This window comes from Lepidochelys kempii, chromosome 7 (genome assembly GCF_965140285.1).
Source record: "Lepidochelys kempii isolate rLepKem1 chromosome 7, rLepKem1.hap1, whole genome shotgun sequence".
Classification (NCBI taxonomy): Eukaryota; Metazoa; Chordata; order Testudines; family Cheloniidae; genus Lepidochelys; species Lepidochelys kempii.
In genome coordinates this window covers 1,635,083-1,657,348 of record NC_136386.1, presented here as the reverse complement: position 1 = coordinate 1,657,348, position 22,266 = coordinate 1,635,083, and the positions used below count along the sequence as shown (strand labels likewise).

General features: G+C 46.4%; 2 protein-coding genes across 2 annotated transcripts in view; one reads left to right on the top strand and one right to left on the bottom strand.

The window, feature by feature from the left end:
• Positions 1–282: 282 nt before the first annotated feature.
• Positions 283–17,725, bottom strand: SLC25A20 (solute carrier family 25 member 20). Its single transcript, XM_073350888.2, has 9 exons — positions 17,521–17,725; positions 13,592–13,684; positions 10,656–10,783; positions 8,735–8,825; positions 6,115–6,232; positions 4,715–4,787; positions 4,084–4,193; positions 2,419–2,543; positions 283–1,513 (listed from the first exon to the last, which is right to left on the bottom strand). The coding sequence occupies exons 1-9, from the start codon at positions 17,623–17,625 to the stop codon at positions 1,451–1,453; spliced, it is 906 nt and encodes a 301-aa protein (XP_073206989.1). The 5' UTR covers positions 17,626–17,725; the 3' UTR covers positions 283–1,450.
• A 174-nt stretch (positions 17,726–17,899) lies between these two features.
• The window catches only part of ARIH2 (ariadne RBR E3 ubiquitin protein ligase 2), a 53,982-nt gene continuing 49,615 nt past the window's right edge, over positions 17,900–22,266 (top strand). Inside the window, exon 1 of the mRNA XM_073350882.2 lies at positions 17,900–22,254. The gene's annotated coding sequence lies outside the window, so the exon portion shown is untranslated. The remainder of the gene's footprint in view (positions 22,255–22,266) is intronic.

Sequence of the window (22,266 nt, the reverse complement as noted above, 5' to 3'; positions counted from 1 at the left end):
GGCACCACAAACAAAAAACTCAGGTGTTGCCCATTTCAGCCATTTGTGTCACATTTCAATGGCTTGCATCAGATGGGGCAGATCTAAAGGTTGAGAGGCATAGAATTAACACCATGAAAGACAGGCTACCCATCCGTACATAAATTGTCTGCAGGACTTTAAGGTAGGCAGATCTCAGAACAAAGTGTAAGGGAATATTTGTATGCCCTTTGCATATGCTAATCATGCGCCAAAATGCAAAGTGCACGAAACCACAAGGAAACATTCTAGCTGAGCAGCTGCAAACTTTGAATCCTGATAAAATAGGATCATTTAATCACAACTGGAACAGGTTACAGATTGTCTTGCCTGTCCCTTGCATCCATCATGTCAACTCAAAATTTGTTAGGTTTATCAAAATCTCTTAATGCTGAGCTGAGGAGCCAGACACTGACTTCAGGGCTGACTGTCCCCATTAAGTAAGCCATGGGGGAAATTCAGCACCAAAATAAGTTTAAGTATTCTCCCACTTTGAAATCCTCTCTGTACTTCCACTGACTATCTCCCAGAATGCATCATTCAGGGACATCAGATATAGCATCGATTGCAATGAGTCATATGGTATTTGTAAAGTTGTGTTCTGGATACAGTCAGTGAATCAGGAAGTACCAAAGGGATTTCAGAGGGGAAAGAAAGGATTTTGAAGAGAGATGAGATCAGTTAGAACTTGTTTCTCCGCTGAATGCCCTCGCCAGCTGGGTTAGCAGTACTTAGTCAAGGAAGTTGGGCATAATTCACTTTAACTCTTAGTTCCACAGTGCACCTTTCATCTGTTCAAGGTGGTCACCATACAAGGCCTCCATAATGCTTTAAAAAACCTCCGTACCCATCCCCTCTCCCCAGAATTAGGATTTTTTTTTAAAGCTATAATCTGTTCTGTTCCATATTGCCCCTCATTACATGCACATAAAATAAAGGCACCATCAACATGCTAACAGCTGATGAGACTATCTATAACCGATGGAAAATAGTCTCTCACCTCAACATTTGCAATAAAGTGTTAAGCCACATCCTGAGAATTAAGTGCACACTGGCTGGTAATTACTATTTTGAAAGATTTTCAGCACTAACTGCTTCTTCAGTAAATAAAGAAAGAAATTAAGAGTCTCCTCTTCTTCCAGAGGAAGTACTTAGGGACTCTCACTGTAATAGCGATAGGTGTCTATTAGCAGCATCACTGCTATGGTGCATTTGGTTCAGAAGGTAAATGTACTCATAATTCCTACTCCTCACGAAAACTCTACATCAGAGTTATGGCTCAAGGTTCAGAATGGCATCTATTACACCATCCAGAGGATGTGAGTAAGGCAATGGGGATTAGAAAATTAATAATTCCTAGGGTTTCTGAAGTCATCCCTTTAATCCAGCATCATGGTCTTTTTTCCTCTCCCAGGAGGACATTTCCTAGTCTTCACAGACTTGGTGCAATCCAGTTAAGGAACTTCATAGCAACTTCAAAACCAAGGAAACAGGCCTGGAACAGAGAGACAGAACACAAGGATTAGATGAGTCTTAGGCACACAGAGCTGGAGTGTTTGGAAAAGGTCTTCTCAAAGCTGAGGGGTACAGCAGCATTATAAACCCCAGACATGGTTTTGTTTCCCCCCTCTCCCCTCCTTGACATGAGTTATCTTGAACTGGAAGAAATGACATGACTGTGTCCCTCTATAGCAGAGGCAGAATTTCTGATTTTCAGTGTCATTTGTTAGGGTCCTTCCATTTAAAATAGGTGCTGATTCAATCTAGCCATTCAAAATGCTGGCAATTGTGTTAGCAGATGTGTAGAACTGTTAGTTTGTTCTAACACCAAGAGGGGTTTAGTGCAAAACCTGTCATCCTATTTCTGTTAGTGCTATCCCTACAGCCTACTTTAGTTTCCCAGCTACAGAGATTTGAGCCAGTATTTTAAAAAGCTTGGAAATAGATCCCCCAGACCATACACCCAGGGGTGTTCACTCTAACGTAAGCAGCACTGGTGAGATAATACAACAGTCTGGAATCATTTCCCCCTCCCCGGGTGACATCTGCTTTATTGGGTGAGGTATGCCATTTAGGAGTTAGCATTGGGGCCCTTCTTCGTGCCAAAACCTGGCACAATATTGACAAAGCGCCGGTTGTACTGCATGCGTCTCTTGGCACAGCCAGTCGTCTTCTTCTCTTGCTTGGCAACCTTGGGAGTCTGGCCTCTCACCTTCCCAGCACGAGCCAGGGAGCCATGGACCTTACCACCCAGCATGCGAGTAGCCACCTCCACGGTGGTAAACTCGCTAATGCCACATTGCCCAATGAGAGATTCATCCTCCTCCTTTGCAACCACTAGGTATTTAGGGTGCAAGTAGCCAGCTCCCTGCAGCTCACTAGATATCATGGTTTACTTACTGCGTTAGCGGGAAAGGCCCTTATCATAACGGCTGTGAACCCTTTGTACAGGGATGAGACGCCTTCCTCTCTGATAAGCTCCCTTAGCACATCCCTAAAGCCATTGGGATACTTCCCTGGAGCAGCTGTTGACAGAAGCAGAACATGCCATCTATGATTTGTGAATGCAGCCAGCTGAGACTTTAATGGTTACACTGTGGCCTTCCACTGTAATTCATATGGATTATTTTCCGAGTAACAAACGATTTCAAAGACTAGACAGCTTTTAGTATAGTACATCACTGACAACTAGAACAAAGACCGAGTGAGCAGGAGCCACATGCTCACCAGCACTATAAAGGTTTTAAATAATAATCGGGTCATCTGGAAGAAAAGAGGAACTTAAGCTAAGGGTTAGAAGGCTGGAAGCTTCAATCTAGCGTTGTTACTGCTGGTCACGCTAACAGCATCAGCAGGGTGGAAAGTCAGTGGTGTATCAATCAATAAAGCTGATTTGCAAGGAACAACGCTGGTCTGTTCTCAAAAAGAATATCCTCCCACGCACTAGAGCCAGGAATGGCAGTGGCTTTCCAGTGAAAACTACAGGCTCCATTTTAATGCTGATGTTACACAGATCTGACCAGGTGTTTGAGGAAAGTGATTTTATAGGAACAAATTAGCTGATCATGTGACATGCCACTGGAAAGTATTACCTTTACGAGGCCCTTGACCAGCTACTCCAGAGTAACCCTTCACCAGAGTCACAAACAACTTTTGGAAAGTGACTCAGTGGAGCAGGGGCTGCAATATTCTACTATATCCCATTCAGGCTTTTGCTCCCTTGGTCTGGAGCATCACAGAAGCTAAATTACAAAGCAAACAAAACACACACACCACAAACAAAAGGATTTTCCTGCATCAGCAACCACTGTTGGATGGACTGGGGCAGAAGCTCTGCCTATGTCCTTGATGTGTGACAGAGAAGATGCAGGGATCTTGTCAATGCAAGCTCCAGAGGATAGTCCTGCTAGAGACTGCTGCAGAGCTCTGTTGTATAGAAATGTTCCTCTGGGAGGAATGCCGAAGAAATCAACCAGAACCTTAATGGCACCCTCTGCTGGAGCCCAGCAACCCCAAATGTCTGTGTTCGCCCCAGGGACTGGGCTGTCCCTACTACAATTCTATGGAGTGCTGACTGTAGATATTTCCATGTCATCTGCAGATTTGCCAGTCACAAAGCAATGGATTGTGAGAGACATGCATAACTATGGTTGTCCCTGCTCCACTGTGATTTTATTTTAGATATCACCTGCCTGAACCGATGCAACTGTGCCCGGTCTTATCTGAAATGATTAAGCACTTTAAATGGGAGTATATTTGGAATAACTACTACCTAGCTCTTCTACAGCACCTTTCAACACAGATCTGCAAAGTTCTTTGAAAGGAGGTATTTTACAGATGGGGGCACAGATGAAGTAACTTGCTCAAGGTCACCCAGTAAACTTGTGGCAAAGCTGGAAATAGAACCCAGGTCTCCTGAGTCCCAGTCTAGTGCTGTAGGAGCTAGGCCACACTACCTCCTTTCTAAAATTCTGCCCAGCCATAAGCTTCTCTATTGGATTGTCCACCCAGCCCATGGAAATGCTACATCTTGTGGTGCTCTTACACGGCTGACATCTGACTCACCGGTCTGGAAGCGGGATTTCAGCACATCAGGAGGGATGGCAACAGCCCAGTTGAAGATCCCTGCCATACCCCCGGCAAAGAGAATCCTAGGCACACTGAGGTCACTGACACTGCAGAAATATTGAATTGAAAAGGTGTCCATCTTTAAACTAATACATAAAGACCAGAAAGGCAGTTTGGCTAAGAGAGAAGACATTACAATGGTACAGACCCAGCGTGAGAGCAGCCACTGTAGGAATTCAGAGTGAGAAACTTGTGGCCGTAATATGCTGTCTCTCCATGAGAAAGGCTCAACTCTTATTGCTCTCTCATACTTGCAGCATGACAAGGATGCCTGAAAGACCAGCTTTTAGCACACAGCAGGGAAGCGGAACAGGGGTGCATCTCACCCTGAATGCTTTTCTAATTGTGCCATTAAGAGGAGTGCTTCAAATACCATTCAACAATCAATCCAATCCCACAGTGAGATGAGTCATCTCGATGGGAAAGCCAATGACAGCAAACTCCTCAGCAATCACAAAAGACACTGTTACTCCGGTGATTTTGCTCTCTAGCCATTTGCTTAGCAGGAGAAATTGACTGGAAGTATCTGGGTAAAGTCAGCATTGCCCTGACTTAGGATTTAACTAACCTCTTCCCCTCAGGGGTCAGAATGTTTTTCAGCCATTCATACGTCATGAAGTACATTCCACTGGCTGGAACATCTAGTTGGGAGAACAAACAGACAGACAAAGAGAAGTAGGAAAACGACACCTGACCACCTCTGTATGCAGGGAAAAAAAGAGCGGAAAGGAAGTATTCATCCCTAAGGGGAAGCTCTGGGCTTGCATCAGCTGCCAATGTTAGGGATCATTCTGCACCAGCCTCAGCAATGCCAACAAGTACCACTAAGTTCCCTTTCTGAGCCTTCCAGTGCAAACTGTCTGTCTAGATGGAACAGCAAGAACATTTTCAGAAAGAGCAGGGACATGGCTGCAGAAACACCTATTCCTGAACCTCTGTGTCACCAGCCCTTCCAGTCACACTGTTACCTTGACTACGAGACAGGTCTAAGCTCCCTAAACTGGAGACTGGGCAGATCAAGCCAGTCTCAGCGGCTTTGTGACGTGTGCACAGCCAGTTTGTTCCAACCAAACTTTCTGCTTTTTTATATTCTCACGTATACATGAAAATGCTCAAGCCCATGGCTAGAATCAGACAAACAGTTCTGTCAGGCATGTTGTCCTTGCTGCTAGCTTTTACAGTCATATGAGAGTCATGGGAAAGATAATTTCCTGGGCTGATGAAGATGCAAAATGCTTAAAGTTTCTCTATTTGAGGAGGCTCAGGTGAAATCACTGCCCCAGATGGGGTGTATTTTAGGGGAGAAGCATCCAAACATATTTCTGACCTGACCCATAAGGCTTTAATTTGTTCATTATAGGTGCCTTTTTAAAAAATATATAATAGGAGAGGGAAAGGAACACTGTGGACACACAAGATATTTTTCCTCCACATCAAAAATGAGTAAAGAAACTCACTCTTTCTAGCTGGGAGAAAGAGTAATTCATTGTAACTGTATCTTTCAATAACCAATCCAACTGACCATCACGAACTGGGAGTCTCATGTACAAACCCCATCCCAAAGCGAAGAAAAAGCTAGCTTCCTATTTTTTCTTATCTGTCTTTCGGCTTCTTTCCCCAGACCCATCATCTCTCGCCCATCCTGGAAGTCTATTGTAGCCTTCTGCGGCTTGGATTTTATTGGTCTTTACCTCTCAAGTCTTTGTGTCCATTTCTTGCTCTCCTCCCCTCATTCCCTTTTGTACTTCTCTAGTCCTCTTCTCCCACCACCCACACCAGGACTGGGACATATCCTCGTCTTCATTCTCAATCCCCAGGAGATGCAGGGGCAGCTGTGAAAACTGCAGCGCATGAAACTGATGCACAACATATCTCTGGCCCACAGTGAGATTTACGATGTTGGGTCAGTTTTGTTCTGATGCTTCTCTTCCTGCAGGGGTACTATTAGAATACATTTACTCCAGGTACCTCTCATGAGGGTGAGCACGGTTCCTTTGTATATGCCTCGAATCCCAGCCTCACGGTACAGCTGTTTCGCACAGTCCATTGGGCCACCGTATTTAATTTCACCTGAAGCAGCCTGGATCTGGAGAATTAAAATGATTGTTTACCAGGCATAACCCAAATAGTAATTTGGAAGCCTTGTGCTTTCTAAAGCTAAACTGTCAAGTGGAAGTTAGCAGCTCAGCTCTTTTCATGTAAACAGAAGCCACCCAAGGAATGTATGCCACCAGACTCCTGCTGATATATAGACAAACTGGTACAATGCATGTGAAGTCACCATATTCCCAGCCCTCTTTCCCTCCCTTTTATCCCTGTAGTCTTTCCTCAAATCGGCAGACACCTCTGTGATCTCGGCCTGGGGTTCTCACAACAAAAATGTTGGTGACCTCAAAGTGTAGCCACAAACTCTTGCTGGTGGCCACTCTCACAATTAATTAACTTTAGAAAAAACAATTAAATATGCACATACACAGGTCCAATCAGTGTAATTTATTTATGTAGGGTTTTTTTGCAGACCTAATAAAAATAATAATGCATAGTTGTATGTATTCCTTACTGGTGCTAAAGAGAATAGAAACACAAATAACGTGATGTGCATGTTCTCGTCTTTTGTCCTTGGTTGGGTTTTTTGGGGCGGGGAGGAGGGGCACTTTTTTGGTTGCTTTTTTAATGACTTGCTATCTAGTAAGTCTATATTTGTATGTTTGTTAATATTACTTCTCACAGGAGCAGACTTGGTAGCTAGAAGATAGTGAAAAGTGATATTAAAAAACATACAAATACCACTTTTTACAACAGACTTACTCAGCCCTGGTAAGCCGAGGACAAATTAAACCTGGAGCGGTGAGTAGGGAGGCAGCCAGGGGGTGGGGTGGCAGCAGGGGCCAGGGGCAATGGGGTGGTGAGCCCAGGGCTAGGGCCAGAGTCCGAAGCCCCACAGCTATAGGATGGAGCCTGCTGCCGTGTGGCCAGAGGACAGAGCCCACCACCCCAGAGCTGAAGCTGGAAGCCTGAATCTCACTGGGAAGGTGGGGAACTCACACTGACTGCCTGCTCCTCTGGTGTTTGTGGCTCCGCTGCTCTCTCCCCCCCCATAAATCACTACCCAGGAGGGTGTGGCCACAAGAAAAACCCGATGGCTGCATTTGAGAAACGCTGATGGGCCAGCGTAACTCCAAAGAGGCCCAGCAATAACCAGTGATAAGTAACACTAGTCTCTGATCAGAAATAGGTACGTGTAGTCTCAGAATAAGCCCCCAGCTGTCAGAGGTGAGAATCCAAAAATCCCTCTAATGCAGGGGTTCTCAAACTTCATTGCACCGTGACCCCCTTCTGACAAGAAAAATTACTTAATGACCCCAGGAGGGAAGACCAAAGCCTGAGTCCACCCAACCCCCACTGCCCTGGGTGCAGGGGTCAAAGACCGAGCCCTATCGCTCCGGGCAGGGGGGGGTCAAAGCTGAAGCTCAAGGGTATCAGCCCCAGGCAGGGAGCCTGCAACCTGAGTCCTGCTGCACAGGACTGAAGCCCTCTGGCTTTGGGCAACGGAGCTCGGGCTTCAGCCCCAGGAAGTCTAAGTCAGCCCTGGCGACCCCATTCAAAGGGGGTCGCGACTCACTTTGGGGTCCTGACGCTCAGTTTGAGAACTGCTGATCTAATACACACTTACTAAAATTTCTCTCCTCCCCAGATTGAAAAGGATTTGCGTCCACAGGTGTTTACTGAACCATGCACTGGCTGGATTGTGTCAAATTAAGAATCAGATACTTACCTAATTTCCACCAGTTTAAGTTTGAAATAACTCAGCTGAAATCAGTCAAGTTACTCCAGATTTACACAGATTAGAATATGACTCCAAAAAAATTTCATAGAACTCAAGACAATTTTTATGAGTAAAAGATGCCCTGTGATAATGCTTTGCATGTTGGAATCAATGTCTAACATCCATTAAAACACTAAGAAGTACAGCAGTCAGCGTGAGAGAGGGTAGAGATCAGAAGGTCTTGCACAGACAGTTTTTTCATTTGTTCAAATTGGCATTTCCCACTAGGGTTTCAAAAACCAAGAGCTATGATGGGTTTAAAGTTTATGGTCACTAGAAAAGTTTATGGTCACTAGTTTTATAATAGCTTGTATTATATATTTTTGAAATGGGTCCTTCTGTTACATACAAGGATTCCAGGGAACTATGGGCAAAATCTTTATCATGCAAGAGATTCACGGACCTGAATGTTACTACAAAGGCTTTGTTTTACATGAGAAGATAAGATACACTCTACATTTCAGAAGTGCCCAAGAGGTCAGCTGGCATCCCAGGGTGATGCTGCTGATATGCTGAATGGTGTCTATAGGAGGGCATGTTGTATTTACCAGATTTTCAAAGGGAAGCTGTATAGTGCTTCTTCATGACAGAGTCGCATCAAGTTATGCCTCAGCCCTGCTGAAAGGGGTGCTTTCTAAATTCAGTACAGAGTAAATTTGCTAATTAGAGGAGTTATGTCTTCCTAGCAAGGTCTTTTTAAATCAGACAACACTCCTTAAATTAAGGGTGGGAATTTCTCCCCATCCACACACACAGTCTTACCTGTAAAAGGCACTTGATCCTCTCTCCTGGAGCCATGATTGCTGTTGTGAACACTCCAGATAACATGCCAGCAGCAAACAACTGGGGATATCTGCGCATAGAACACGGGAAAATAAAGATCCCAAGATACATAATCCAATAAGCATGACATTTAATATAGTCAGCGTGAAAAGACTTGACTCACGCAACATTAGAGTAAAATGTATAAGAGTTTGGAAATCCAAAAGGTATGGTTCCCTCAGCAAGTATACCTCTGCTGTTGTGCATTGATAGTATTTTGTATTACTCAATGTGCTTATGTTTTATGCTACAATATACAGAGTGCGACTAAGTCATTTGACCCAACTATGGGGCGGGCCTCCCTAGGGAGGCCTGAGTGGCGTGCCCCCCCTTTTGGGGTGGGGGGCGGGAGAAAAGAGCTCTGGCTGTCAGCCCTGGATGGCTGGGGCTCATACAGGAGGGCCATGCACACCTGGGATGTGTGGGGATGGGATAAAGGTGACAGGTGGAGCCGCATCGCCCAGGGGCTGACAGTCAGAGCCCTGCCGCCTGGGCTCCCCCCATTCCTCACCAGGAGGCAGTGGCGGGGCTCTAGTTGTCAGCTTCGGGGTGGCTGCAGTAGGGTGGCAATGGAGCGCTGAGTCGCTTATATCACTTCTCACATTGCCATCCTTACTTCTGTGCTGCTGCTGGCATGGCGCTGCCCTCAGAGCTGGGTACCTGGCCAGCAGCCGCTGCTCTCTTCTCTGCCTTCCGAACTGGGTGGTGGTGTATGTATTGGGGGGGGGAGGGGGGAAGCAGGAGGCCCCGAAGGAATTACAGACACAAAGAAGATCAAATAAGTTTGAGAAGCACTGCTCTAGAACTAGAAGTCTTAAGGTCCAATTCAGTAAAGCACTGAACAATGGAGTTCAATGGGAATCGAGTACATGAAACAAGCTTTAAATTTCTTGATTTATAAGCAAGCTTGAGAGAACCATGATGGATTTGGAACATTTGAGTGAGCAAAGCTCTTGAACAAATGTACACACAAGTATATTATATGTGCATCTGGAGCGCCACTTCTGTTAGAAAATGCAGCAAGTGGAGGAGTAGTATGGATGAGTGGTTACAGGATTTTCAAACACCCTTTGTTCTTCCTAAGCCAGATTTCTTCAGATGGGTCAGACACTGGTCCTTACTAGAGACTAAGTCTATGGCAAGTTGAACATTTCAAAAATAAACCTAATTTTTTTTTTAAATTAAAAATCTTCTCATTCATGAATAACCTGTCACAGCTACATAGAATTTTATCAGCCTTCCACAGAATTCCAACTTGGAGCCAAAAAAGGAGCAGGAGAAATTTTGTTCCAAAAAGTCATTTTTCCAGAAGGGTAAGTGTGCCTGAAAACAGAGGCTGACCGTAGAAAATAAATACCTTTTCAGCCATAGCTAAGAGAAACACTCCTGCAATTAATAACCTAACCTACAGAGTGGATGCAGTGAGACTCCCACTTACCACTAGCAGGAAGGAAAGATCATGTCTTGTGACCACCAGGTCTGTCAGATGGCTATGCTGCAATATACATGTAATCTTTCCATTCAGTTTCCCTTAATAGCAAGGCTGTTCTAAGTCATTATCATTATGTAACACATACGGTATTCAGTTACAACTGAGCTGTTCTTTAATGACTGTCTTTCTGCACAGGGAGGGAACCGCACAGTATTTGCCTACCTGCTGTCTGTTTTTAGCCTGTGCTATCGGTACCACGCTTTTAGGAGCATTACCGCCACCAGTGGTTTGAGGATTTTGGTTTTTTTTTAAATTATATTTATAATCCAGAGAGGAGACACTTACACCACAACCGATTGTGTAATTCGACACAGCAGGCTAGGAGCCGTAGAAAAGGTACCCCAAGTGTCTGAACAACTCAGAACTTACGTTAGAATGTCATCAGGATTCCTCTGCTGGAGTTTTTTCCCCAAACCAAATCCAAAGAAGCACACAGCAAACATGGGAGTCACTCCAATAATCGGAGCTGCCATTCCTTTATACAAGCCTCGGACTCCCTGCAAGAGACCGCAAGTTATTTAGGTTTCATGCAGCATTCTTCAGGGTGATAAATATTTCACCACATCAAGAAGCAAATAACGTTACTATACAAGATGATCACAGCAAAGGCAGCCAGCTGCATGAATGAAAGGGATTTGCCATGATACAGTTCTGAACACAGCCCAGAGGAGTTGTGGGAAAGTCGTGCCAGGACTTCTTGTCCTCCCCAGGGCTAGCACTTCCAAAACATACCTATCACGACGGCACTAGGCTAAGCCCTAGATTCTTACTCTCCAGATAACTGCCATCCTGCCTCCATGGATTATTCCCATTTCTCACCAGCACTAGTTCTGCTCTCTGCCACTCCAAATATGCTAGCTAGTGCCCACCTTAAATACAGTATACAATACAATACAAATACAATATAGCTAGCTAGTGCCCACCTTAAATACAGTCCTGTTAGAAACATGCACGGCTCAGTACGTCTCAAACTTTTATATATATATATATTTACATATACACAGAGAGAGAGAGAGAGAGACGGACGTACTGTATTAGAGAGTCTTCAAAAGGCAACATTTCAGTATAACCCTGACACTCAACATGTATACAGTGGGCCAGACTCCTCCCTGGTGTTAGGCAACTGATTTCAATGGACTTGCAGCGAGGATGGATTTGGCCCACTCTATTTAACCCTTTCATTCCCCCACACACACACTAAGCATTCTCAGCTCCATTTGATATATTTCAGGAAGCAGACCATGAGGAGCAACTTGTCAGGACTTTCACTGCAGATCTGACAAAACACAAAGAAGGTACACCAATGTGAGATTTCTAAAGATAGTGACAACACTCGACCCAAGGTTTATGAATCTGAAGTGCCTTCCAAAATCTGAGAGGAAGGAGGTGTGGAACATGCTTTCAGAAGAGTTAAAAGAGCAACACTCTGATGCGTAAACTACAGAACTGAACCACCAAAAATGAAAATCAACCTTCTCCTGGTGGCATCTGACTCAGATGATTAAAATGAACATGCATGGGTCTGCACCACTTTGGATCGTTATCAAGCAGAACCCATCATTGGGAAGGATGTATGTCATCTGGAAGGGTGGTTGAAGCATGAAGGGACATATGAATCTTTAGTGCAGTTGGCACGTAAAAATCTTGCAACACCGGCTATAACAATGCCATGCGAATGCCTGCTCTTACTTTCAGGTGACATTGTAAACAAGAAGCTGGCAGCATTATCTCCTGCAAACGTAAACCAACTTGTTTGAGCAATTGGCTGAACAAGAACTAGGACCGAGTGGACTTGTAGGATCTAAAGTTTTGCATTGTTTTATTTCCGAGTGTAGTTATTTTTTGGTATGTAATTCTACATTTGTAAATTCAACTTTAGTGCAATATCTTTATCATGACAATACAGTAACTCCTCACTTAACGTCATCCCAGTTAACGTTGTTTCATTGTTACACTGCTGATCAATTAGAGAACATGCTCGTTTAAAGTTGCGCAGTACTCCCTCATAACACTGTTTGGCAGCTGCCTGCTTTGTCCACTGCTTGCAGGAAGAGCAGCCCGTTGGAGCGAGCTGGTGGGGGCTTGGAACCAGGGTGGGCCGGCAGCCCCCACATCAGCTCCCCTAAGTTCCCTCTGCGGTAGCCACCCAGCAGGCTATCAAGGGCCTGGCAGTTCAGGTGTCCCTTCCCCAACTCATACCTAATACACCCCAGTGCGTTAACAGGAGTGTCGTATACAAGATGCAGGAGGTAACTGCTCAGCATCATTGAGACCCCAGCTGGAGTAGTGTATCCAGTTCTGGGCACCACAGTTTAAGAAAAATATAAACAAATTGGAGAGTCCAGAGGAGAGTAAACAAACATGTTAAAGGGTTTAGGAAACCTGATTTATGAGGAAAGATGGGGAACAATGGGCATGCTTAGCCTTGACTGAGGATGGACCTGATAACAGTCATTAACATTTAAGACTGTTATAAAGAGGATAGTGGTCAATTGTTCTCCATGTCTACTGAAGACAGAACAAGAAGTAATGGGCTTAATCTGCAGCAAGGGAGATGTTAGGAAAAGCTTCCTAACTATAAGGGTAGTTAAACTGTGGAATAGACTTCCAAGGGAGGTTGTGGAATCCCTGTCATTGGAGGCTTTTAGAACAGACTGGACAAACATCTGTCAGGGACCATCGAGGTTTACTTGGTCCTGATACAGTGTAGGGGGCTGGACTAGGGTGACCTATTGAGGTCTCTTCCAGTCCTACATGTCTGTGATTCCACAATGGTGCCTTCTGGCCTTAAAAAAACAAAACAAAAACAAAAACCCCTAAAACCTACAAATTTGAACTAGCACTTCCTCTCTTTTGTCTTGTCACAGAGGGGATTATGGGTTCTAGAAGAAATTAGAGACATTGCTTGGGTCAACAACAGTCAGTCTCTATTTTAGGAGTTCCAGAGAGCTCGCCATAGCACAGGCATCAAAATTCCACCACCTACAACAATACAGCCAGCAAACAACTGCCAATGTTCATTACAGCCTTTAACTTTAGGTATTAACACCACTGCATTTCTGACTTTAAAAAAGAAAAAAAAAGCAAGATCAAATTACACATTCCAAAGATTATTATGTTCTCCCTCTACCAGTTCTTTTCAGACTTCACAATCCGATGAAAAATTTGAATTAGAACCATTTGAATTGATAACCTGAGAACTTTATAGTCTCAAGGGGGGCCAGATTCCCACAAAATTCCACTCCAATGACGTACATGAGCAACTGACATTTTTGGCAGGCATAGCAAGTGCCAGTCTACAGTACCTCTCGAATGAGAGTCTGTCTGAAACAGTCGAAGGTCCCAGAATAGAGTGGAGACTGCCCAGCCAGGGGTTTTGGTTGGGTCTGTAGTCGGACCTGTAAAACAAGAAGGGAAAAAAAACAGTTTTTTTTTGTTTTAAGGTACATGACTTTTTTAGGATTAGTTCCAGAGAGCTATATTAAAGTCATAGGTTTTATATCCAGGCATTGTAATATTGGTACAAGGGTTAAAACTCAGTATTTTAGCTTGTACAAATATCTAAATAAGAACACAAATACCTTAAGTTATTTCAATATCGTTATAAATATTACACTTACTTTAAATTCAAGTTAATACTCTCTAAACAGTAATGTGGTTGCTTTAAGCACTTTTGCGATCCAGTGCCATTTCTATTGCTCCCTTTCCCCATCTGCTCAACTCAGTATGCAGGTACTGTCACCAACGAAACTTGGTTTTATTTATCTTCAAATTAAAGAATATAATTAAAAGGAAAAATAATGTTATTGTTTAAAACATCTCATCTCCAGTATCATCAATCCGTAGATCAATAATGCAGAACAAATACTTGTTACATTCCAAAAAGCTTCCCACTCATACCACGATGGGCCATCATGCTCTGGAAGTTGTACTCTCCACAGGTCTGATGTCTATATTAAAGAGGAGACCCTATGCAATCAGGTATATCCCTTTAGCTTATGGCAGGTCATCAAGGCAGCCTTCTGTTGGGCAGAGTTTGGACACTTCTGCTTTGCGGTTTCCTGGTCTTCAGTTACTACTTTATCTACCTTTCCCCACCCTCTCAATCGCTAGGCTCCTTTGCCATAACAGAGTTTAAACCCATGTAACAATTAGTTACTGGGGCTCAAGGTCACAAATTTCCCTTAATTTCTGATGCTTTTTGGAACAAGAGTTTTCCTTTCCATTCATTTTCCATTCATCACTGATTTTTCTAGCTGCTAACTGGACTTTTCTGAGTGTCTTAAAAGGATAAACATGCTGGCTTAATGAAGACAAGCAAAACACAGATTGGAACAAATACATAGTTACAACAAATAGGTGCTAACATTTTGAGAGGACTCGTGAGCCAATGGTTATCTGTACCTCAGTTCTCCAAGTGTAAAACAGGAATAATTGCACTTCACTACCTCACAGGCGTGTCATGAGGATAAATACATTAACATTTGTAAGATGCTCACATACTACAGTAATGGGAGCCATGTAAGTACCTGAAATAGACAGATTCTTAGAAACAGAGTGGTACAAAGAACACTCCTACACACTCCCCACCCCACATAGGCTGACAAAATGAAACTGTTCACACACAGATACAAGTGAGCTTAGCAACATTTTCATTTAAACTAATGGCAGGGAGTTCCAGCTACCACAGGCTGAGAGTGGAAATGCTCCAAAGAGAATGATCAGTATAGTATGATTTTAGACTGAAGTGAAGTTGCCTTCATATATGCTAGTGTAGTAATTTCTCTTTAAAAAAGAGTCATTTGTATATACGATCCAAGTGACAAAACAGAGTATCAGACATCCCATTCATGTCTCTCCTTTAAAATAAAGTAATATCAGCCTGTGAAATTCTCATTAACAAAACAGGATCATTGATATCATAAGCTAATGATGAGTGGCACGTCAATGCTGCCTCTGTGTGGTAGGAAATATACACCTTAAATTGACTGAGTTAGCTGGTGAAACCAAGGGCTTCTGAAAAACAGCCGGACCTCACATGTTTGAACAGATTACTTATCATTCTAGAGGGCACAGGCGTTATAAACACTGCCACAGTTGCCAGAAGCTAGATGCAAATATTGCTGCCAAGATAAGAGGACACGCCCTGTGATAATACTGTGTGTGGGATATATCACAGGTCAGCCAACACAGAGCTTTCAGGGTCAGCCCCATTTTCATATAATAAGAATGGGGGGTGGGAAAGGGGGGGGCAATACTCAGCATCCATGTCCCCATACAATTCTGCCAGAGTCTCTGCACACACCTCACGGCTAGATGTTCTCAAAACTGGTTGCCTGGTCTTGTGAATCCTATAGTGTCAGTTTTACCCAATGCACAGTGACTGTTGGCATCTTTGCCAGCCCTCTCTCAGCTGCTCCTAGAATCCACAGCCCAGAGGAGGACGCTTCAGCCTAGTCAGAAGGCTTTATGCCAAAACTAGAAACTACCCCGATGCCCTGAACAGACAAGGTGGGCGAGATAACACACTTTTTCATCAACAGAAGTTGGTCCAATAGAGACAAGTGTTGGAGACCCCAGGGCATGGCCACTAGTTAAGCCAAGAGGATAAAAGGCCATAAGGTTTGAAGAAGTCTCCCTGCTGAAGGCCTAAGGGCTTCTTCTGAACCCCCCTTAACAGAATTCAGGCCTGGCTGGTTTGAGTAAGCTTTTTTGCTCTTAAGACAATGTTGCAGCCGCAAGTAATGCTTTATAATGTAAGATTTGCTAACGCCAAGATAAAAATAATAGGAGATAGTTACAAGGCCAGGCAGGATGTGCTGGTTGTTTAAGTTGCTAGAAATGCTTGTTAAAGGGTGCAAAAAATAAACATTGTTGTAACCCATATAAAAAAGGCAAAATATTTGTGCAAAGTTTTAATTGGCCAATATGTAATGCAGTAGCATTAAAAAATATAAAAGTGTATCTAATGACCTGCTCTGGTGTGCAGGATTTGAGATTCTATTCTCCCTGTTCCTCGTTTGCAGCTGCAAATAAACTTTTCTGCTTCTCCCCCCCCCTTATAATTATTAAGTAAAACACACAGTTGTTTTTCCTCTCGCCGGCAACAAACGCCTAGGAGTGCGCGCGGGGCAGGCCGGGAGCTGTAGTATTTCTTCCCCCCCCCCGGGAGCGGGGCAGGCCGGGAACTGTAGTATTTCTCCCCCCCGCCCCCGGGCGCGGGGCAGGCCGGGAACTGTAGTATTTCTCCCCCCCGCCCCCGGGCGCGGGGCAGGCCGGGAACTGTAGTATTTCTCCCCACCCCCCGGGCGCGGGGCAGGCCGGGAACTGTAGTATTTCTCCCCCCCCCCCGGGCGCGGGGCAGGCCGGGAACTGTAGTATTTCTCCCCCCCCCCCCGGGCGCGGGGCAGGCCGGGAACTGTAGTATTTCTCCCCCCCCCCCGGGCGCGGGGCAGGCCGGGAACTGTAGTATTTCTCCCCCCCCCCGGGCGCGGGGCAGGCCGGGAACTGTAGTATTTCTCCCCCCCCCCCGGGCGCGGGGCAGGCCGGGAACTGTAGTATTTCTCCCCCCCCCCGGGCGCGGGGCAGGCCGGGAACTGTAGTATTTCTCCCCCCCCCCCGGGCGCGGGGCAGGCCGGGAACTGTAGTATTTCTCCCCCCTCTCCTCCTCCTCCCCCCCCGCGCGGGGCAGGCCGGGAACTGTAGTATTTCTCCCCCCACCCCGGGCGCGGGGCAGGCCGGGAACTGTAGTATTTCTCCCCCCCCCCCCGGGCGCGGGGCAGGCCGGGAGCTGTAGTATTTCTCCCCCCTCTCCCCTCCCGGGCGCGGGGCAGGCCGGGAACTGTAGTATTTCTCCCCCCCCAGCGCGGGGCAGGCCGGGAACTGTAGTATTTCTCCCCCCGCGCGGGGCAGGCCGGGAGCTGTAGTATTTCTCCCCCCAGCGCGGGGCAGGCCGGGAACTGTAGTATTTCTCCCCCCCCGCGCGGGGCAGGCCGGGAGCTGTAGTATTCCCCCCCCCGGGCGCGGGGCAGGCCGGGAGCTGTAGTATTCCCCCCCCCCGGGCGCGGGGCAGGCCGGGAACTGTAGTATTTCTCCCCCCCCCCAGCGCGGGGCAGGCCGGGAACTGTAGTATTTCTCCCCCCCCCGCGCGCGGGGCAGGCCGGGAACTGTAGTATTTCTCCCCCCTCTCCTCCTCCCCCCCCGCGCGGGGCAGGCCGGGAGCTAGCTCCCTCACCTTGATGGTGTCCAGCGGGTGCCCCACGAACACCAGGCAGACGCCGCCGAAGCCGCCGGCGAAGAAGTTCCTCACGGGGCTGATGGGCTGCGGCTGCTCGGCCATGGCCGCGGCGGGAGCGGAGCTCTGCGCAGCGCGCCCGACAGCGGAGCCCTGGCGCTGACCTTTACCCCAGTCCCGAGCCGCAAAGCATGGCGGGACGCGGCGGGACGCGGGGCACGCTGGGACACTGGAGGACTGGCCTGCCGGAGCCGCGCCCGACACGGAGTTCCGGCTCCCTCGGGCCGGCGGCGCAGCGGGGTCGCCCTGACCGAGGCGCGATGCGCATGCGCTCTACGCCCGCTTGCCGCCGGGCCCCCGTGCCAGGAGCGGGCCCCCCTGCCCGCGCTGCCGGGCCGGCCCCTCCCCGTGCTGTCTGGGCGCCGCAGTGCCCGGAGCTGGGCCGGTGGCGGGCGCTAGGCCGCGCCCTGTCCCAGGCGGGGAACTGAGGCACAAGGAGCCGCGGTGAAGGCCGCTCCAGAGAGCGGGGTGCAGGCCGGCCCGGAGCCCCCCTCCCGGCTTCACACGGAACCATTTCCCGGTGCTCGGCCGCGGCGCGGCCCGGGGGAAGCGCCCTCGGGAGTCCTGGGCCCCACCAGATTCGCTTCCCAGGAGGCCCCGCGTGTCCTCGGACGGGCCCCGCTTCCGAGTTGGCGCTTGTAGGCCAGCCCCGAGGCAGACCAACGTCTCGTTGGGCCGCTCTCCTTGGGCCCAAGGTGGCGTTCCGCAGCTGCCCCTCCGCTGCCGGGTCTCGCCTCCGCGCCAACCCAACCGTCTGTCATTTCCCCCGCAGAGCGGTGGGGGGATAGTTTAGCCCCTGTCTCCCTTTAATTCTGGGGAGCGTCACTTGTCATGAGGATAGGTGAAGGAAAAGTAGCCGTGCTTTGACAGAACTACCCGCTGAGGGGTCCCTGTGCCATCCATTACTCCATATCTGTGGGAGGGGTGTCTGAGAAGGGGTCAAGCCCAGCTGCTCTTCAATTTTCCTGATACAGGTTTAGGAAACCCCTCTTCCTCAGAGAGCTCACACCATTGTGGCTCTTGCCCTCAGAGGAAAATTCGTTTCTGGTTTTGAGAGGCGATGCAGCCACTCCCATAGCCAAGGCTGAAGTGTTTTTACCAGTGGCTTTTCCTAACACTGTAATTAAAGCAGCTGGGCCCTGTCTATACCATCATGTACACCACTGGAAGTAAAGTATAGCTGAATCATTGCTGGAAACTCAGTACAGTAGAACCTCAGAGTTACAGACACCATGGGAATAGAGGTTGTCCATAACTCTGAACAAAACAAAGCTCCGGCTCCAGCAGTTCACACTCTGAGCCAGGTTCTAGAGGCACCTTCTTTCTGGACAAGCTTTTCCCCCCTCCCCACCGAGGGGTGGGTGGTGAAAATAGTGCCCCCCTCCCACCCATGGGCACATGTGTGTGTGTGAAAACAGCCCCCCCCTTCCCGGGAGAGGGTTGTGGAAAGCAGTGCAGACACCAATGCTTTTTCTGCGCAGGCAGGACTCAGCTTTGCCTGAGAATCTCAGCATCTTCAACTCCTAGCGGTAAGTGGGTGCCGAGTGGGGACAGGCAGCCCAGATGTGCCTACCTTTAAGATGCAATACAGGCACAGTACAGTACTTGCTTTTTTTGCAGTCTCCATTGCTGCCTGATTGATTACTTCTGGTTTCACATGGTGTCCTGTTGACCAGTCAGTCTGTAATTCTGGCGTTCATATTTTTGAGGTTCTACTGTAATAATTTTCCAAATGTAGACAAGGCCAGGTGAAAAAGTGAAATTCTTCAGAGACTGTTAGTCTCTAATCAATCCAAAAGGCCATGATATAGATGTTTAGTCACTCCCTGGCCTGTCCATGCTGCCTAGTCTCCCTCATCCCATGGAGGTAAGCAGAAGGTCACACTGAGCCCATAATTCTCGCATGGCAATGCCAGGAGGTGTCCCAGAGTCCCTTTGCTCCCCAGCCAATTTAATATTTTAGTAACAGGTATAAGGAATAATGACCCAAGAGCTGTGCAATATTTAGCTGCAATTCTTTTACGTTATTCTCAGGTAATGGTGGGTGGTTTGTTAATGTCATCGGAAAGCCCACAAGGGACTGCAGCAAAAGCAACTGTAGGAGGAGGCTTACTGAAAGAGGTGAATCTTGCATTACACTTTAAATATGGCAAGTCTTGGACTCAGTCTGGTCTCCAGCAATTGTGGATTCCCAGCTAAAGTCCCTCCAGTGGGAGCAGCCTGCTCCCAGTACTTACATGTACAAATCTGGACTCCATTAGCTTGAGTATCTTTATAGAATGCAACTGCTGTGATGGAGTGCAAAACAAAAGCTGTTCTTTCTGTGAGGATATCCCGCTATTGGATATGATGACAAGATAGAGCATAGCGGATGGGTGTGATGTGCTTATGCTAGTCTGTCCTACCTAGCTGGAAGGCAGTTGCTTATTGTCATTTCCAAATTGCCTTCAGGATTACCCCAAAGGAGTGATTAAAGTGTGATTCACTGGCCTAGTGTGTGATCTTGCAAGAATGAGACCCTGCCACTTACTCAGGGGCAGCTCTACCAATTTTGCCGCCCCAAGCAGTCACCGCCGAGCCTGGAAGAGTGGCGGAGCTGCTGCCCAAAAGCTGCCATGGTGGGAAGAGCGGCGGAGCTGCTGCTGAATTGCTGCCACGGGACACAGACTGCTGCCCCATTCTCAATGCCACCCCAAGCACCTGCTTGGAAAGCTGGTGCCTGGAGCCGGCCCTGCACTTACTGATAGCAAACGCTCCTCTGATTCAAGTGGTAAGCTCATTCAAGCACTCCTGTTCAGTGCTGAATGTCCCAGGTTTGATTCCTGCTTACGAATGTTATCTATGTTATATATCAAAAGCATAGCTCTCTGTGGTCAAGTCTGTACCTGAGAAGAAAGGGCAAAGTTAAAAGCTGGGAAAAAGCATTTCTGATCAGTGCTGCAGTTTGATTGTCCATGAGCATGAATAAGTCTCATCAGGGACAAAGCTGGAAAACATGAGGGCACTGTAGTCTCTCTCTTGATCTTCTAGTATCTTAAGACTGAGCACTGAAGGACGAAGGAAGTGAAAGTCATTAGTGAAAAGGAAGATTAATTATAATCTTATGGAATCTATTGTAAGGAGAGAAAGCCACATCAATGAAATGGAAGAGAGGGGAAGTTGATAGCAATAAATAAAAATCAGAAAATAGTAATTGTAGAAAAGTGATAAGGGAAGCAAAAGGACACACTAAGAAGAAACATATAGCCAGCAAAGTTAAAGACAATAAGAAGGCATTTTTAAAGTGTATTAGGAACACAAAGAATCCTAACAATGGTACTGGTCCATTACTAAATGGAAATGGTAGAATTGTCAGTAATAATGCAGAAAAAGCAAAAATGTTAAATTACTATTTGTTTTGTATTTAGGAAAAAACAGATTAAGTAATCATATAGTGGCAATGAAACGCTACTGCAATAGCAACTCAGGAGGATGTTAAAATTAGACATTTTTAAATCTGCAGGTTTAGATACCTTACATCCAAAAGTTTTGAAAGAGCTGGCTGATGAGCCTGTTGGACCATTAATGTTCATTTTCAATGTCTTGGAAAAATATGAAAGTTCCAGAGGACTGGAAGAATGCTACTGCTGTGCCAATTTATAAAAAGGGTAAATGGGATGACCAGGGTAATTATAGACCTGTCAGCCTGATATTGCTCACAGGAAGAATAATGAAACAGCTGATACAGGACTGGATTAATAAAGAATTAAAGAAGGGTAGGTAATAGAATTAATCCCAATCAACATGGGTTTATGGAAAACAGATCCTGTCAAACTAACTTGATAACATTTTTTAAAATATGGTTACAGGTTTGGTTGATAAAGATAATAGCGTTGATGTAATATACTTTCACTTCTGGAAGGCATTTGACATGGTGCTGCAAGACATTTTGATTAAAAAGTAAAATGACATAAAATTGACATGGCACACTTTAATTAGATTAAAAACTGGCTAACTAATAGGTGTCAAAATGTAATGGTAAATGAGGAACCATCACTGAGTAGGTGAGTTTCTAATGGGGTCCCACAAGGAACAAGTTTTTGCTCCTATGCTATTAAACATTTTTATTAATGACTTGGAGGGAAATATAAAATCATCACTGTAAAGTTTGCAGATTACACAAAAACTGATAAATAATGAAGAGGACAGGTCACTGTTAAACAGCAATCGGCATTGCTTGGTAAGCTGGGCGTAAGCAAATAATAATAGTGTTATTTTGACCAAACATATCTAAAAACACAGAATGTTGGCCATACTTACGGACTGGGGACTCCATCCTGGGAAGCAGTGTCTCTGAAAAACGTCTGGGGATCATGATGGATAATCATGTGAAAGGGAACTCCCAATGGCATGCCGTTGCCAAAACAGCTCATGCAATCCTTGGGGGCATAAACGGGAATCTTGGGTAGGAGTAGGGGGGTTCTATCACCCCTGTATTCGGCACAGGTGTGACTCGGACTAGAAGACTGTGCCCACTGCCGATGCCCACAATTCAAGAAGGATGTTGATAAATTGGAAGGAGTTCGGAGAAGAGCCCTGAGACTGATTAAAGGCTTGGAAAACAGGCCTTCTCCTAGAAGACTCGCTCTGTGAGCACATATTTGGACAAGGGGCTCTCCGATCAAGCAGGCGAAGGTACACGGCGAG